The sequence below is a fragment of the Manihot esculenta genome, chromosome 1 (genome assembly GCF_001659605.2).
Source record: "Manihot esculenta cultivar AM560-2 chromosome 1, M.esculenta_v8, whole genome shotgun sequence".
Taxonomy (NCBI): domain Eukaryota; kingdom Viridiplantae; phylum Streptophyta; class Magnoliopsida; order Malpighiales; family Euphorbiaceae; genus Manihot; species Manihot esculenta.
In genome coordinates this window covers 13,865,173-13,885,079 of record NC_035161.2, presented here as the reverse complement: position 1 = coordinate 13,885,079, position 19,907 = coordinate 13,865,173, and the positions used below count along the sequence as shown (strand labels likewise).

The window sequence follows — 19,907 nt, the reverse complement described above, 5'->3', positions numbered from 1 at the left end:
GAAAAAAGGAAATGCTGCGTGGATGGATAAAGAGTTCTTAGTAGTGTCCAATGAATCCCAGAAAAAGATGGATTTTTTTTTTCTATATTTTTGTTTTTATCTTTCAATCTCTCTCGCTGAGCTTTTAACATTGTTTTTTAGTCTTGATAAAGATTAGAGAATGAAAATCTAATCTTGAAGAGATTAGAATAAGAATTTTTTAATTTGAATTTCAATGGAAAGCTGTTGAGTAAGAAAAGAGTTTTTTTATATATGGACTATTTCAGTACTTGTTTTTGCATAAAATAATTCTAAGAATGTGTTGGTGATGCTGAACCTAGGATTAACATGTGATAAAAAATCTCGTCACACAACTTGAGAAAAAGCAAAGCAAATATATCTTATAGAAGGTTGCTCTACTACACCCCTAATCAATGAATATGATTAGAAATATATATAATATAGCGAAAATTGCTATACTACACCTCTAACCAACCAATGTAATTAGAAACATAGATAATCAAGTGATTCCATTTTAGAGAACGCCGCAAGAAATTATTGATAAGTTAACTAAGCATGAAAGAGATCCATAATAGAATACCACAAAGTTAAATCTTGATAAGTTGTTAAATAATAGAGAAGAACCAAATATTGTTCATAATATAATCTTTTATTCATTGGCTGATTGTGGCTGCCACCTTAAAGGTGTTTTTATAGCTTCAAACCCTAATTCTAACATAGGAAGGTGTAATTACAATATAGGAAGAGTATATAGTCAAATAGTCAAACCTAAATTACATTAAATATCATTTTTTTAAATTGTCTTTGAGAAATATCCTTTTCTAAATGGGCTGCATGAATTTAGTTTCTAATATAGGTCAAATTAATTTAAAACAAATCCCACAAAATACTAAAATACTAAAATCACAAATTTGGCCTAAGTACAATTTGGCCATACATGCATTATGCCATATGAAATTATATTGCACATCCACATATGTTGAAGAGAGTGTGGCTTGTTTTCTTATTCTCCCATACTTACTAAATATAGTTCTCATCTCGTAAGTCTTAAATTAAGTGATGGTAATTTGATTTGTCATGATTTGAAATTTTCCATATTAAATTCCTATCAGTTGGTCGGTTAATTAAACGGTTTAGTGGACAATCCATAGAAAAGTAATTCAACCTTTATACTCAAATTTGAAGAAAAACACTGCAATTTCAGATAATTCTTAAACTATAAAATTAAGTCATGGTTCGAATATCGTGATTATGCATGAACTACGTGATACAAGATGAAATTTGATGTTTTTGTTTATTTTCAGATCCTGGAAAATTTTATTTTTTTTCAACATTAATATCAGAGTCCTTATTCTTATAATCCATATTTTTTTTTTGCGTGTTTTACATGATTACGAGTTTTTGATAAATTAAAATTAGTTTTTACAAGTGTTTGATAAATTAAAATTAGTATTTACGAGTGTCTGATAAATTAAAATTAAAACTAATTTTTTTATTAAGTATGTTAAGGTAAGTATCTTTGATTAATTATAGGGTAAATTATATTTTAATCCTTGAATTATACCATAATTAATAGATCAGTCCTGTATTTTTAAAATTGAATACTTAAACCCCTCTATTTTTGTTCCGTCTAAATACACAGCCACTCAATCTATTTCTTCGTTACTTCAAAGGTAAATGACTGGTCAAACCTTTGAAAATTATTTTTTCTTCCCACAGTACCCTTTGCATCATACAACACAAAAAAAACTTTTTCCATTATCTTCTCCACTTGACAATTCCTTTCTGCTACTCCTTTTTTAGCTGACTGCCTCTTTCTCAATTCCATATCTATATTCTATAATATCTCTTAGCATTAAAGGATAATTTTTGTGTATGGCGACAACCCAATCCCATAACTTCGCTCGAAAGCGATTCCCACCCCTCAATCATCCACTTCCTCTTTTTATACCCCTCATCATAATTTTTTTCTCTCATTCTTCCCTCACCAATGGCCACCAAATGCCTCCCCAAAATATCACCCTCCTGAATTCCACCACCTCGAGATTTTCAATATCTCCATCTCCCATGACGGCCTTCGTTTCTGACAATTTGCTTACACTTTCGATTTTCAAAATCAATAAAAAGGCATCATAATGGCGATTTTCTCTCAAATCAAGCAACCAATAGTGAGATTGATCATAGATTCGAGATTTATAAAGCTTGATGGCGAAGAAAAGGAAGAAATTAGAGCGATTTAATTGTTGAATGAGTGAAGGTTACTGATTTGAGAGCTACTGAGAACAGTGAGAAGCGCGACAACCAAGTACCACTGCATCCTGCTCTCCTCTTCCACGGTTAGCTAGAGAATTTCATTCTCGTATCCTTATTTGTTCAGATAATGGCTTGTCCATTTCCCTTGTTAATGACTCAAAGAGTTAAAACTAGTGGGTGAGGCACGATTACGAACCAGGAAAATTGGTTTCCTGGAATTCAATTGTGTTTCTTTTCTTTCCATTTTTTTGAAATGTGATTCAATTTAGTTGGTGTGGAAATGAATGGTGGAGATGAGTCGAGGAATTGATCAGGCCAACAATGTATAAAAAACTGGAAATTGATCAGACCAACGGTGATTCAATTTACTTGGTATGGAAATATATTTTCTTTCCCTTTTTTCTCTCGTTATTGTCTATCTATGATCGGTGCACAAAAACTAGTAACAGATAATGAATGTTATCAAGCCAGTGGTGCATCCGATGGAGGCTCCGGCGTTAACTGATGGGCCTCTGAACGGTCCCAATATGAGGATGAAGGACGTCCAACATATGCCTGGGACACACAATGGACTTACTTTCCGTTTGGTTCAATTTGTGTTTGGTCTCATCTTTGTCCATGTCATGACCTCCACCAATGATTTCCGCTCATAGCTTTTGAGAGTAAAGGGTTTGTGGGTATGATCTGATGATACCATGACTGATCTAAGGATAGAAATAGATGAGAAATTGGTATTACAATTATGGGATTTGAGAAGATGAAATGGTGAACAAAAGAAGAGTTCAAGAAGGGGTGTTTATGGAATTTAAATTATTTCTCTCTTTTTTAATTGATTTTAGTATGGAAGCACTTTCAGTTTGGATGAAATACAAGTATAAGGGTTTAAATGTTCAATTTTAAAAATAGAGGGATCGATCTATTAATTATTCTAAAATTTAAAAACTAAAGTATAATTTATCCTTAATTATATCTTGTAATATTTTATTTGTATCTGTTTTTAGTAAATTTCAATGAGATATGATTATCAAAATTTGATAAAAATTATTGGTGTTCTGATATTTTTAAACCCATTTCTTTTTTTATTCTAGTCATGATAGAGATTTAGTGAGCTCAAAACTTTAGGATAAACTAGTTTTTGTGAAATTAAATACCTCAAAATAATTCAAAGCATCTTAAAACCTCTCACAGGAAAAGACAAAAAGCAAAAACCCAATTGAACATGTCGCATTTGGCGAGGGGGAGAACTAACATGCTGGTGCAGGCTTGAAGCCTCGACTGGGCCAAACCCAGCATGGGGAGCTGGACCGAACATGCTTCACTTTGCTGCCCGTTCGCACCGGGCGTAGGCCCAGGCGCACCACACTAGGTCTGACCCAATGCGCAATGCTGGGCCATGAACATTAGGCGCAAGTCCAAGCACACGCAGGGCCCAACCCACACTTTATCGCCTAGACCAACCAAGCGCAGGATTAGTCACAAGCCCAAGTGCGTGTGCAGGCTGGTCGTCCCTAGGCGCAAGCCTAGCCCGCACGCTAGGCGTTGGGCAATTTAAGGACACTATTTTTATTTATTTATTTTTAAATTAAAAAGGAATATTATCTTTTGATTTTTTTTAAAAAAAATTTCTTGACAGGTGACATTAAAAAAATAATAAATAAATAATATTAGGCATTTTTTATATAATTATTTTTTAATAACAGTTAATTATTGTTAAATAATTTTAATTTTTTTTGAAAAATATCCAAAAATATTTTTTTGTTATCACTATTATTTTTTATCATGAGTATTTTTTATTTTTTTTAAACTTTATTTATTTTTTTATGTATACAAAATATAATGCCAACTATATTTTATATGTCACATATTATCACTTTTGTCGAGCAAAGAGTTTAAGCAGATGAGATGATTGGACAACTGATTAGCTCTAAGATGAATCCTATAGACACTTTAAATGAGATATATTGTTTAGTGCATTTTATTATCAATGTGAATGTCAAGATGCAGCCAATAATTTAGAAAGGTGGTCTTTTGTAAGATAGAGAAAGATAAGTGGCTTTAAGGACTATTGATAAGGTATAATTTTAGCACACATTATACTCTATCTTTAGTGCTGATTTGAGTGTTTTCTTATTAATTTTATACTTTTTGACGTACTTTCACATAAAAGCATAGGAACGGTTGATTTAATGAACATCCCGAAAAACTTGAATAAGTCTTGACCAACAATTTGGGCAAACCTGCTAATTAATCCTACTTTGTCAGGGTCAAAATTTACCCAGAGGCTCTAAACAGAAGTTGTTGATAACCCATTTAATATTGGACCAGAAACTTACCCAAACCTCTGGGCAAACCGCCAGTCCATGCCAGTCCACGACAGAAAGCGCGATTAATTCAGATTTGCAAAGAAAATCATATCTCCTTATCTAAACCTGCAGAATCTCATGCGATTTCACTCCTGTAAGTGCGGCATGATCTCTCCCAAAAATCAAGGAATCTCTCCTCAAGGAAACAAATGAAAAGGAGATCTCTCATTAAAAAAATTCAAATCAAAATCTTTAGGAAAGTTTAGTAAGGGTTCTACTAGGGTTTAGCTACTATAAATACCCTACTTGGAAACGGCCGCAAAACATCTCTCTTCCAACCAAATTCTCCTCTTTCTTTTATGTTTTCTTACAGTAATATGTGGCTAATTTCTTTATTTCTAGTTGGAGTGAGGTTGAAGTTGAGGTTTCAATTTCTTTATGAATTGTGAGATCTAAATATTATTGTTCATCTTTTATTCTTCCAATGTTTATACAATTTCAGTTCTTATTATTATTGTTTTGTTATTTGATCAATAGGGTCCGCTGTTCATATTTTCAAGGTAATATATTGTTAGTTTTTACATGCTTCCTTCTTTCTTTAGGTTTTCTTCTTTATTTCTTTAAATGCACCTTATCGTTGGTTGGTTGACCTTAGTTTCTGAAGTGCAATTGAAGAATAAGCAAAAGAGTGATAAGAGTGCAAACACTTTAGTGCTTTTATTTCTAACACCATATTTGCTAGTTCTCTTTGTTCTTTGTTAATTTAAGGCAGAATGAGTAAAGACAAGAATGTAGTAGATAGTGATGATGAAAGTGAACCAGACATGACTAGTGACTATAAGCTCTTCAAAAAGTCAGTTGGTGGTGAGTTTAGAAGACTTCATAGAACTTTTGAGAGGTTGACTGAAGTTATGGAGAGTTTGAAAGTCTCACAGGCTTCCACTTCTACAAGAATGCCTCAAAGGACTTTTAATTCCAATAAGCCTCAAGTTTAAGATGAAGAGTTGATGCACCAGAGATTCATCCCTTCACGCTATTATAGGGATTTGAACAATAGGTTGGAAAGACTAGTGCAAGGAGGGAAGATGGAGAAAGAAAAAGAGAAAGAAGAGGCAAAAGTTTCAATCTCAACTTCCATAGAGATTGAAATTGAAGAGGAAATTGTAATGCATGAAGTTAATGTAGTTGTTATTGAAAATTCCATCAATGAGCTTATAGAGGAGGTTGTGAATGATGGTGGACATGGGGAGGACATGATTGATGAGGTGGAGGAGGTAAATGGGGTTGTTTTGGATGTTATAGAGGAATGGGTCACATCCACAAGATCTTTCTATGACCAGCATTGTTATGCCTAGTTTATTTGTTCTTAATGTGCAGGTTGTTGATGAAAACATCCATGATGAAAGTTTCATGCTATTTCCACCTATTCAAGAGGAGGTCTTTGAAGATGCATTGTTTCCTAAAACTTCCATTCCTGACATGAACATGAGCAACATTCGAGGATGAATCTTTTCTAAAGCAGGAGGGAATGATACAGATCCAATAGGGTAAATTTCTAACATTGGTGTGGAGCAACCTTATATCATTCAAATGGGAGTTTAAAATCATATTTATACGATCCAAATACACTTAGAAAGTGCTTCATTTCATATGGGGCAGCTTTGATGTAATACTTGCAATTATGGGCTTAGGGAGACTAATCAAGAATATGGGCTAAGACTACACAAAGGGAAGCCTAAAGTGAAGATCAAGAAAAATTTTTGTGAAGATCAAGAAAGGCTTTTGGGAAGATTTAGTTTTGTCATGATGGGCTTGCTATATTTTATTATTTAAACACTTGTTTTATTTTGGTTTTGTTTGGACTTGTATACTGGCCATATTTTATCTATTAAGTTTTAGAGTGTTGGGCCATATTTTGAGCCTATGTTTTAATACTTATGAGTTTAATATGTTATTTTAGTGTGTGATTGGGTTTGGACCTTATGTGTAGTTCAGCCAAGCTTAAGAAGAGTGTCTTAGGGTTTTAATTTTCCCCTTACTATATAAGGATAAGGAAGCCCATCAGTTTTGTCATGATAGGCTTGCCATGTTTTATTATTTAAACACTTGCTTTATTTTGACTTTGTTTGGGCTTGTATGCTTGCCATATTTTATCTTTTAAGTTTTAGAGTGTTGGGCCATGTTTTGGACCTATGTTTTAATACTTATGAGTTTGATGTGTTATTTTAGTGTGTGATTGGGTTTGAGCCTTGTGTGTGGTTCAGCCAAGTTTAAGAAGAATATCTTAGGGTTTTAATTTTCTCCTTACTATATAAGGATAAGGAACACTTGTAAGGGGCAGATTTAAATCAAAAATTTCAAAATTCTTCTTCATGCCTTTGGCATATTTTGCTTTAAGTGAGAGTGAGGATTTGCTTTCATCAACTGCATCAAGAATGTTGGCTAACTTACCAACTATTCGTTATGGCGTTTGTCGGATTCTCATCTAAATTCTTATATCATTGGTGTTTTAGTTTCTCTAAGTGTGGGGTACCATAGGAGGTGAGTTTATCAAATCTTTGGATTCTATATCTACTTGTGCGTGTGGGTTTGAGGCTTGTGCCATAGTGTTCCACGTCAATAATGATACGAGTAGGGAAATGACACAATGCTTCAAAGATTTAAAATGAAAAACTCCAAATCATGACAAATCAAGCTACCATCGCTTAATTTAAGACTTACAAGATGAGAACTATATTTGAAAAGTATGGGACTCTTCAACACATGTGGACGCGCAACACAATTTCAGATTGCGTAATGCATGTATGGCTAAATTGCATTTAAACTAATTTTGTTATTTTGGTATTTTAGTATTTTGTGGAATTTATTTTAAATTAATTTGGCCTATATTAGAAATCAAATTTGTATAGCTCATTTAGGAAGGAGATTTCTCCAAGAGAATTTAGGAAAATATTCATTAATATAATTTAGATTTCACTGTTTAACTAGATACCCTTCCTATATTTTAATTTCACCTTCCAATAATAGAATTAGGGTTTGGAGGCTATAAAAACACTCTTAAGGTGGCAGCCACAATTAGCCAATGAATAAAGATAATGTTATGAATAATATTTGGTTCTTCTCCATTATTTAGAAACTTATCAAGGTTCAACCTTGTGGCGTTCTAATATAGATCTCCTCCATGCTTAGGTAACTTATCAAGAATTTCTTGTGGTGTTCTCAAAACTGGAATCACTTGATTATCTATATTTCTAATCACATTGGTTGGTTAGGGGTGTAGTAGAGCAACTTTCACTCTATAGTCTTCGTTTCTAATCACATTGTTGTTAGGGGTATAGTAAAACAACCTTCACTCCATAATCTTCGTTTCTAATCATATTAGTTGATTAGGGGTGTGGTAGAATAACTTCTGGAAGATATCTTTGTCTCGTCCTTTGTCAAGTTGTGTGATGGAGTTTTTTATCACATGTTAATCCTGAATTCTGCATCAGTCGGTATCAGAACATGGTGATAGATAAATTTATATTTATCTATATTTATTTGTTTCTTAAGTTTTCTTTTTTAATTTTTTTCCAGTCTATCTTATTTTTTTTTTTCAGTTTATCTTATAGTTTCTCTTACAAAAAAAAAAAAGAAAAAAATATTTCATTTATATTTATGTAGAAAAAGAAGAAAAAATTTTTTATTTCAATTGTGTGAGATTTAAAGGAAAAAGTGAAAAAAAAAAAAAGAAGAGTGAAGAAAAAAAATCGTTTCAATTGTTTAATTTAAAAAGAAAAAAGAAAAAAAGAGGAGAGATGTCAAAGTTTAGTGCTTCATTCGCGAAATGGCATACTGAATTCAAAGAGGATCCCATATATATTGATTCTTTTCTTGTCATTTTGGTTGAAGATTCAAGAACGAATCTTTTCTAAGAAGGAGAGAATTATACAAGTAAGGAAATGACACAATACTTCAAAGATTTAAAATGTAAAACTCCAAATCATGATAAATCAAGCTACCATTGCTTAATTCAATGATTACGAGATGAAAACTATATTTGGGAAGCATGAGAGAATAAGGGAATAAGTAACACACTCTTCAATACATGTGGACGCGCAATATAATTTTAGATTGCGTAATGCATGTATAGCTAAATTATATTTAGGAAAACTTCCTTGCTCGTATCATCCACTGTTATCTAAATAAAACTACCCACCAAATGCAAGGACTGAAGTATGTTTGTTGTTTCTTGTAAAATCAGTAAAGTTGGCATAAAGAAAGCTATATGCGATCTTAGGGACTCAATCAATGTCATGTCTTTTTCCATTTATGACTCTTTGAATGCTAGAACATTAAAGAAAACCAGTATTGTCATTCAGCTTACTGACAGATCAATTGTCTATCCAAAAGGTGTTCTGAAAAACATATTGGTCCAAGTCAACAGACTAATTTTCCCTACAGATTTTTATGTCATTGATATGGAGGAAGACAAGGCCCATGCAACATCTGATATCCTCTTTGGAAGGCCTTTTCTCAGCACAACAAGGACAAAAATTGATGTACATGATGACATATTGAGCATGGAGTGGAGAGAAAGTGATTAAATTCAATGTTTATGATGCAATGAAGTACCCTTATGATATTTCTCCTATTTATGAGTTGGATGTTATTGATTTTTTAAGTTAAGATACCTTTGAGCTAAGTCATGATGACAAACTAAATATTGTTTTATTCAGGAACATTAACACTGAAAGTGCAGAAGTCAAAGGGGGTGATGGTAGATGCAGAAATTTGAGAAACAGTATGCAATCTCAAATATGCGCAAGACCAAACCCATGCAGGTTTGATTCGTGATTTGCCCAAACCCAGCTCCAAACTGCCACTACCTATCTTGAAGGCACTAGAATTGGAATTAAAACTTCTACCCAATCACCTAAAATATGCTTATTTAGGTGCTGAGAAAACACTACCTATCATTGTGTCTAACAAGCTGAATCACCATGAAGAGAAAAGCCTGATAAAAGTATTAAAGAAACACAAGAAAGTTATAGGATGGACCGTAGCTGACATAAAAGGGATATCCCCATCAACTTGTATGCATCGATTTCTCATGGAGAAAAAGAGCAGGCTGTTCGTGAAGCTCAAAGGAGGCTCAACCCACCCATGATGGAGGTTGTCCAGAAGGAGATAGTCAAACTCCTAGATGTCAAGGTAATCTACCGCATATCAGACAGTCAATGGATAAGTCCAATCCATGTGGTTCCCAAGAAAGTAGAAATTACTATTTTCCAAAATTCTAAAGGTGAGCTCGTCCCTACTCGGGTTTAAAATGGTTAGAGAGTGTACATGGACTACAGGAAATTGAACGCATCCACAAGAAAGGACCATTTTCCTTTACCCTTCATTGATCAAGTACTTGAAAGATTAACGAGCAAATCTCACTATTGTTGTCTTGATGAATATTTAGGTTTTTATCAAATTCTTGTTGCTCCCGAAGACCAAGAAAAGACCACTTTCACTTGCCCATTCGATACTTTTTCATTCAGGAGGATGCCATTCAGTTTATATAATGCTCCAGCCACCTTTCGAAGATGTATAATAAGCATTTTCTCTGACTATGTGGAAACCATCATTGAGCTTTTCATGGATGACTTTTGTGTACAGTGATTCTTTTGATACATGTCTGGATAACTTAGAAAAGATACTTGAAAGATGCCTAGAATCGAATCCGGTTCTTAATTATTAGAAATGCCATTTTATTGTTGATCAAGATTTGATTTTAGGATACATCATATCATCCAAAGGGATAGAGGTTGACAAAGTTAAAGTCGACATAATAAAAAAATTTTCTTACCCCGCTAGTGTATGGGAAATTCATTTTTTTCTTAGTCATGCAAGGTTTTATAGAAGATTCATCAAAGATTTCTCCAAAATTACACAGCCTCTATGCAGACTTCTTTAGCAGGATGTAGACTTTGAATTTGACGAGGCATGCAAACTGGCCTTTGACACAATCAAGGAAATGCTCATGACAGCCCCCATAATCCAAGCTCTCAATTGGGATTTGCCCTTCGAAATCATGTGTGATACTAGCAACTATGCAGTTGGGGCAATATTAGGGCAAAGGGTTGGAAATGTTTCTCATGTCATATGATACGAACCAGCAAGCACAATCACATGAGAATCAAGGAAGCAAGGATCCATTGGTGCTCCCTAGTGGACCAATGACAAGGAGCAAATCTAAGAAGCTTGAAGCAGCTATGAACTTACATATTCAAGAACAAGTAACACAAGAATTGACTGAGCTTGCCGTTGGCAAATTTCTTGTGCAGCTTGAAGACACACTTAAGCTACTCACCTTGCTTAAGGTGTGTAATGGAGATAGCGCTGTCTAATTTATTCGGCATTGTTATGATGGGCTTGCCATATATTATTATTTAAACACTTGTTTTATTTTAGTTTTGTTTGAGTTTTTATTTTGGCCATATTTTATCTTTTAAGTTTTAGAGTGTTGGGCCATGTTTTGGGCTTATGTTTTAATGCTTATATTTTTGATGTGTTATTTTAGTGTATGATTGGGCTTGGGTCTTGTCTGTGGTTCGGCCAGCCCTAAAAAGAGTGTCTTAGGGTTTTATTTTCTCTCCTTACTATATAAGGATAAGAATCACTTGTAAGAGGCAGCTTTGAATCTAAATTTTCAGAATTCTTCTTCATACCTTTGGCGTGTTTTGCTTTGAGTGAAAGTGAGGATTTGCTTTCATCAACTGCATCAAGAAAGTTGGCTAACTTATCAACTATTTATTGCAACGTTTGTCGGATTCTCATCTAAATCCTTCGATCTTTGGTGTTTCAGCTTCTCTAAGTGTGGGGTGCTATAGGAGGTGGGTGTATCAAATCTTTGGATTCCATATCTACTTGTGCATGTGGGTTTGAGGCTTGTGCCATAGGATTCCATGTCAGTTAGTATCAGAGACAAAGTGAGCTAAATTATGATTTATCTTAGGATCAAGGGTTTTTTTAGTTTTCCTTTTCTTCATTGTTGAATTCGGTTAAAGCTTGTGTATCCATGACTGCATCTTCTTGATTATTAATCGTTAAAAAAAAAAAATTCGAAATCCTTAAAAAAAAAAAATCAAAATCGCCTTTGCCTTATTTATCTTGATCAGGCCGAAATTGTGATATGCTTCCTTTTTCGTCCATATTGCCTTACCTACCTCAATTGATTGCTGTAATTTATGGGAATCAATTTTGAATTGGGTTGAATCCAGATTACGAGACAAAAGATATTTTGTTCATTTTCTGAACTGAGTGAAATTTAAAATTTTTTTTATTCTATTTGTGGTGTTTTAATACTTGACTTTTTGGGTAGATTTAAATAGATCCATATTTAATTTGCATTGAAATGAATTAAATTCAAACTTTTGTCCAGGTTCATTTTTATTTGAATTTCTAATTTTTCTTTTTGGTTTAAGCTTGCTTTTGCTTCCTTGACATTGCGGGAGTATTGTTTGCTTGTGTTTATACTCTAGGTGATATTTTTCAAGTACCACAAAACCTAGTTCATGTGTTACTTTTCAAATTGTCAGTGTCGTCTTTCTAATTTTTGCGTGCTTCCTTCTTTCTTTAGGTTTTCTTATTTGTTTCTTTAAGCGCACCTTGTGGTTGGTTGGTTGACCTTAGTTTCTGAAGTGCAATTGAAGAATCAGTGATCAGACCAAATTTAGACCCATTTATCATGTTGTTATTAATGTTAATTTACACTTTTTTTGCCTAATTTTATGGTTTTGATCTTATTTTGCAGAAAATGGTGTAAAGAGATAATTAGGTGAAAATGCTCTTAAACTGTCTAAAAGAGGATAAAGGAGAACAAGTTGTTTGCCCAAGTCAAGTTGCAGCTGAAGTGAAGATAAATAAGAAAAGTACAGTTAGCAGAGTAATTTGAAATTCAAATTTCAAATCTTCAAGAAGTCTTTCCCTTATTAAGGAAGCCAAATCTCTAGAAGATGCACTTACCTTCCAAGAATTCAAAATTCAAAATTCAAAAAAGAACATTCAAAATTCAAAAGCCATCTCTACAAGGAAACCTAGGGCAACACTTTCAGCTATAAAAGGATCACAAACAAGCAAGTAGACTTCTTCTCCCCCCATTCGGATTGCAAGACGCCACCTTCTCCAAGCCGCCGGCCACTTCTTCTTTCTCTTCTCTTTCTTTTATTTTTTTGTTTTGTTTCAGCCATGAGTGGCTGAAACCTCTTTTTCTAGTTGAAGATTAGGTGAAACTTTAGTTGTTTTATGGATTGAGAGATCTGAACATAAATTATTTATCTTTTATTTTTCAATATTTATGCAATTTCATGCTTAATTCCATTATTGCTTTGTTGTTTAGATCAATAAGGCCCATTGATTCTTGATTGCAAAGTAATAATTTGTTAGTTTGGATAGTTTTAAGTCCGTAATTGCTTGAATTATTCAAACACAAGTAACTCTTGGTGTCAAAACTAAGAAAATTGCATGATCTAGCAATATCACCATACGTTTGGGTAGCTAGAATTAGGTATCTCTATTTCTTAATGCAATTGACAGTTGTTAGATGCCAAAGGCCCAAGGACATTCCTTGGCAACTTGTTGATTAGTAATTAATTAGAGGACATTCCCTAATTGATTTATGCTGAAGGAGGGATATGGTGGTGAGAAGCGTCTTCCACCTCCATAACTAATTTATTGAATCAAACAAATGAACCTAAGTGTCAATGATCAATCCCAATAACTGAAGTTGTAATACCCGGTGAGAGTCCGGCATCGGAATTCTACTTTTTGGTGGAATTCAGGATGTCGAAACCCTTTAGAAGGGTAAGAATAATGTTTTTCTAAAGTATTTTAGAATGTTTTTATGTGTTAAAGTTGAAATGGAATGAGTTTTTGAGAGAAAAGCACCAAGGAAGAAAAGCCAGGTTCGGCCGCCGAACATGCATGGCTTGTGGTTTCACGTTAGGCCGCCGAAGGTGGTCTGGCCAGCCACCTATAAAAGGCCCTCAGTCGGTTGACAGAATAAGGATTGCCTTTTTCTTTCACTTTTAGAGGTGAGACCTTGTCTTCTTTAGGTATGCTTCATGTTTTCATCAAATCGTGCAAAGGTTTGATTGGTTTTAATGCTATTTTGAAGGTTTTGAACTATAAACTCAAGTTTTGAAGTTTGGAGAGTTTGAAGGAGAGTTGCTCCATATCTCCACGTTAGGATCGTTCATCTTCTTGATTTCAAGAGGTAAGTGAAGATCCTAATCTTGTTATTATGATTTATGGACGTTTTATGGAGTTTGTGGGTAGAGTTGCATGAATAGGGTAAAGAGTGAGTTTTTGATGTTTTGTTGATAAAAGCATGTTTATGTGTTATGCTTGGTTGTTTGTTGGGGTTTTAGGTAGTTTTTGACCCCTTTGTGTGTGTTGAGGAATTATGGAGTTTGAGTTTGGAAGAGTTTGAGTTGCTCCATATCTCCACGTTAGGATCGTTCATCTTCTTGATTTCAAGAGGTAAGTGAAGATCCTAATCTTGTTATTATGATTTATGGACGTTTTATGGAGTTTGTGGGTAGAGTTGCATGAATAGGGTAAAGAGTGAGTTTTTGATGTTTTGTTGATAAAAGCATGTTTATGTGTTATGCTTGGTTGTTTGTTGGGGTTTTAGGTAGTTTTTGACCCCTTTGTGCATATACTTGAGGATATGTGTGTTGAGGAATTATGGAGTTTGAGTTTGGAAGAGTTTGGAGAGTTTTGGTGTGAGGCAGAGCAAGGTTCTACCTTGCTGATGAACCCAGCTTCGGCCACCGAAGAATGGTTCGGCCGCCGAATGTGCTGAGGAGGTGGCTTCGGTTGCCTAAGCTTGCCCCCGAGAGTTTGGACTTTCGGCTCTGGAGGGGAGTTTCGGCCGCCAAAGGTTATGGACTTTCGTCTCTGGAGTGCCTTTCAGCCCCCGAAACTTGCCCCCGAAAGTAGAGATTCGGCCGCCGAAGGTGCATGAGTTTCGGCTCTAGAGAGGACTTTCGGCCGCCGAACCTGCCGCTGAACCTGCCGCCGCAAGTGCCCTGTCCAGCCTTCCTTTGCATGCTTTGCCTGATTATTTTAGGGTGTTTAAGGGGATTCTTGGGGAGTTTTATAGAGTTGTTCTTGAGCTAGTTTGGTCCCTCATTTGAGTCCATCTGTGTAGGTACAGACCAGAGGAACCAAAGAGAGCAGCAGTGAGTACTGCTTCAGAGTTTGCAGAGTCAGTCCAGAGATAGCCAGAGGTGAGTGGAACTTAACTTAATTCTTTTACTTGAGACAATAATGCTTTTAACATATTTCATACATCATGAGTATGCACTAGGTTGATTGCATTAGAAATCACGAATATGTTTCATTGCATACTTACTTATTGATGTGGGTGGATGCTGAATGATCCAAATAGTTCCTGAGAAAGACCAGGTGCCCATTCTATGCCCTGGCAGGTATAGAAAAGACCAGGTGCCCAGTCTACGCCCTGGCACAATGGTAAGTACAGGTGTTATATACACATATAGATATACATGACAGGAAGACCAGGTGCCCATTCTACACCCTGGCACGGAAGTGATGCTGGGACTATTTTGGTGACAGGTTTACCCTTGATGTGAATTGTCTGTGAGATGATGCATTCCATAAGAGCATGTTTTAATGACCTGTTTTATTGTTCTACTCACTGGGCTATAGAGCTCATCCCACTCCCTTAACCCCAGTCTTGCAGGATCAGTGTACAGGGGAAGTTCAGCAGGGTACAGGAAGAGAAAAGAGTTTTGTAATAGTATAGTGTGGACATGTAATGTTAAAGAAATGTAATAGTTGTCTATAAAGTTAGAATTGTGCTTGACTTAATTAGTTTGTTTTGTAAATATTTTTGTATACATGGTCTGTTTAATGTATATGTCCAGTTGATGAGTATGGATGACCAGGTTTAACATATACTGTGTGGACTCAGCTAGAGTTTTGATGAGTACTCTGGCAAGGGAGTCTGTGTACAGAGCTAGTGCATGCACAGGTTGAGCCTTGGTTCAAAAAAAGTTTTTAGTTTCACAGAAAATATATGATCATGTATGGAATTTACAGGTACACAGGGAGTATAGCAGGCTTGCTACGGGTTTCGGCGACCTTAAGTCGACCTGAATCCTAGCGCCGATGGCGGTCCGATTTTCGGGTCGTTACAGATTGGTATAGTGCCGATGGCGGTCCGATTTTCGGGTCGTTACAAAAGTGGATCCAATTCTTCAACTAGAGCTTTTCTCATATTTGAATCTTCTTTACTTTATTATTTGCTTTACTTTATTGCTTTTAATTCTAGTTCAATTCATCAATCTCAAAACCCCCCCTTTTATTTTATTTTCAGTTTATTTACTTGGTCTTGATAAGGAAAATAAGTAAGTATCAATTCCCTGTGGATTCGATCCTTTTGCCACTATCTACAGTTGTAAAATTTTTGATAACCAAAAAGGTTATTTTTGACCGGCTTCGACAACCGCATAGTCAATCAGCAAAAGAGTGGTAAGAGTACAAACACTTTAGTGCTTTCTTTTCTAACACAATATTTGCTAGTTCTCTTTGTTCTTTGTTGATTTAAGGTAGGATGAGTAAAGACAAGAATGTGGTGGATAGTACTGATGAGAGTGAATCAGACATGGGTAATGATTATAAGCTCTTTAAGAAGTCAGTCAGCGGTGAGTTACAAAGACTCAATAGGGCTCTTGAGAGGATGACTGACTGTGCGGTTGTCGAAGCCGGTTAAAAATAATCTTTTTGGTTATCAACAATTTTACAACTGTAGATAGTGATAAAAGGATCGAATCCACAGGGAATTGATACTTACCTATTTTTCTTATCAAGACCAAGAAAATAAACTAAAGGTAAATAAAATGAAAGTAAAATAAGGGGGGTTTTGAGATTGATTTAATTAAACTAATGATGAAAGCAATAAAGTAAAATGAATAATTAAAGTAAAGGAATTCAAATATGAGAAAAGCTCTAGTTGAAGAATTTGATCCACTTCAGTTGTCGGGATTGATCATTGATACTTAGGTTCCTTTGTTTGATTCAATAAATTAGTTATGGAGATGGAAGACGCTTCTCACCACCATATCTCTCTTTAAGCATAAATTAATTAGGGAATGTCCTCTAACCAATCACTAATCAACAAGTTGCCAAGGAACGTCCTAGGGCCTTAGGCATCTAACAACTGTCAATTGCATTAAGAAATAGAGAGACCTAATTCTAGCTACCCAAATGCATGGTGATATCGCTAGATCATGCAATTTCCTTAGTTTTTATACTAAGAGTTACTTGTGTTTGAACAATCCAAGCAATTACGGACTTAAAACTATTCAAACTAACAAATTATTACCTTGCAATCAAGAATCAATTGGCCATATTGATCAAAATAACAAAGCAACAATGGAATTAAGCATGAGATTGCATGAATATTGAAAAACAAAAGTTAAACAATGTGTTTCAGATTTTTCAATCCATAAAACAACTAAAGTATCAACCAATCTTCAACTAGAAATAAAGGTTTCAGCCACTCATGGCTGAAACAAAACCAAAAAAAAAAAAGAAAGAAAAGAAGAAGAGAAGAAGGAGGTGCAGCGGTCTTGGCTTTGGAGAAGGAAGAGATGGTGCGGCCAAATCTCCTTGTGCAAAGGGTTGGGCATGCGGCTCCTTAAAGTGGTCTTTATATAGCTCTCATGTGTTGCCCTAGCTCTTCCTTGCTGTGTAATACCCGGCTAGACTCCGGCGTCGAAATTCCAATCTTCCGACGGAATCTCCGTTGGGATTCGAAATCTCGGATATCGGAACCTTTGGAAGGGTAAAATATGTTTTTATAAAAAGTTTTTCATGATTTTATTGTTTGGATTTGAGTTAAAGATTTAAAGAAGAAAAGAAAAGAGATTGAGGGAAGAGCCCAGGTACAACCGCCGAACCTCATGTTCGGCCGCCGAACATGGGGCGGATGTGGAAGCTCTTTTGGCCCCCGAAAGTGGTCTGGCCAGCCACCTATAAAAGGCCCCTTGTCCGAAAATGGGTGAGTTTTCTCTCTCCATTTTCGAGTAAGGTGAGTCTCCACCACCCCTCGATGATCTTGTATTTTTCCTTCAAATCTCTCAAGATTTTTATGAGTTTTTATCTTGTTTTTTAAGATTTTAAGCTTAAATCAAAGTTTTCAAGCTTGGAGATCTTCGGAGCTCGTTTCCTCCTCATCTCCAAGTTTGGGTCACGCCTACCTTCGATCTTCAAGAGGTAAGTGTAGATCCTCACCTATTCTTATGTTTTATGTAAGTTTTAAAAAGGGTTAAGGGTGTATAATGCATGTTTTTGAGTAAGATATTATGTTAGGGTTTATGTTAGCTTTATGCTTAAAGTGATGTTTTTGTGTTGTTTGTTGGGGGTTTAGACTAGTTTTATGCTCCTTATGCATGTTTTAGAATAGTTGGATGTGTATTTTGGATAGTTTTGGTGGCTGGATATGTGATGGCAAAATCGGGTTCTGTAACCTAGGAAGACCCAGGTTCGGCTACCGAAGCAAGGTTCGGTCGCCGAACCTGCTAGGGGAGGCAGCTTTGGCTGCCTAAACTCTCCCCCAAAAGATGGACTTTCAAATCTAGAGGGGAGTTTCGGTCGCTGAACCTACCCCCGAAGGTTAGTGACTTTCGGATCTGTGAAGACTTTCGACCACCGAACCTTGCCCCCGAAAGTGCCTGACTTTCGGATCCGTAGGGACCTTCGGCCGCCGAACCTGCCACCGAAAGTCCCCTGTCCAGCCTCCCTTTGTCTGTTTTCTATGCATGTTTTATGATGTTTTAGGGAGTTTTTGGGGAGATGTTTAATGTCATGTTAGAGTTTGTTTGGTCCCTCATTTGAGTCCACCTGTGTAGGATTGGACCTGAGAGACCGAAGAGACCAGCAGTGAGTTGGCTGCTTCAGAGTCAGTTGAGTACCAGCCAGAGGTGAGTAGAACTAAACTATTCTATTTTTTTTATTCAAAGTAATCAACTTTTAAGCATGTTCCTGCATCATGAATACCATGTTATGTAATAGGTTATTTGCATTAGAATTCACGAATATGTTGCATTGCATAAATTGCTGTTGATGTGGATGGATATTGGATGACCCACTAGCCCTCGATATGATATGATATGATATGATACGGAAGTCCAGGTCGAGGCCCAGTCTACGCCCCTGGCACAGTTGGATATGTTATGTTATGTTTAAGAGGAAGTCCTGAGGAACTCCGTCGAGGGCCGGGCATAGATTGGATTATGTAGAGGGTTACTGGTGACAAGTCCATCCATGATGTGAATTGTTTGTGTTGTGATGCATTTCATGAAAGCATATGTTTATTAAATTATTTTTACTGTTCTACTCACTGGGCTTTAGTAGCTTACCCCTTTCCCCTAAGCCCCAGGTTTGCAGGACCACAGGTAGCTCTGGGAGAGTCGGCAAGGTTTTGGGTAAAGTTTAATGTAATAGATTAGTAGTGGACATGTAATGTATTGTGGATTAGTATTGTGCTTGGCCCTAATGTTAGTTGTAATCCCTGTTGTACATGATCTTATGTAAAAAGTTTTAGTGATGAGTTATGTTGGAACCAAACTTAAGGCATGTGATGATTACCATGTTAGAGTATTTGATGAGGACTCTAGTATGGGTTTTATGTATACAGTTATGATGCGTGCACAGGTCAGGTTTTGGTTCGTGAAATGTTCAAACTTTTATGTAAATGTATGTTCATGTATGGGATGTTTATCAGGTACACAGGATGCATAGTAGGCTTGCTATGGGTTCCGACGATCTTAAGTCGATTTGAACCCTAGTGTCGGTAGCGATCCAGTTTTCGGTCGTTACAGAGTGGTATCAGAGCCCTAGATTCATATGGTCGAACCTAGAGAGTGTTGGGCTCATAGATGTCATAGAGGGGCAAGCACAATCGAAAAAATCATGTCCACTAGGATAGGATGTAGAGTCCTGTCTTGATGATGATGTGAAATGCCATGATTATATGCATGTGCATTAATGATATGCTATGTATGATGTGGGTTCATGTGTATTAACATGAACCATATGATGCTAATGTTTCATGTATATGTTGTTTTTCAGAATAGGATGCGAGGCTCATGTCGATCCGCTAGATTGACAGGAGCTCCACCTGAGAATGAGGGCATGGATGCCCTTCCCCCTGCTCTGCCAAGGGCAAGGTCAAGTAGATCAAGTAGAGAAGGAACGTCAAGGGACCCTAAAAGGTCTTTTGATGTGAATAGGAGGAGAACGGATCCAGGAAGGATGTCAGCAGATGTGAGGAAATCTGTGGATGACGAT

General features: G+C 35.9%; 1 protein-coding gene across 1 annotated transcript in view; it reads left to right on the top strand.

The window, feature by feature from the left end:
* Positions 1-9,142, top strand: part of LOC122723332 — a 74,686-nt gene extending 65,544 nt beyond the window's left edge. Inside the window, exons 9-11 of the mRNA XM_043955185.1 lie at positions 2,258-2,336; positions 5,325-5,409; positions 8,800-9,142. Coding sequence (XP_043811120.1) covers positions 2,258-2,336; positions 5,325-5,409; positions 8,800-9,142 — 507 coding nt within the window. The remainder of the gene's footprint in view (positions 1-2,257; positions 2,337-5,324; positions 5,410-8,799) is intronic.
* Positions 9,143-19,907: the final 10,765 nt, after the last annotated feature.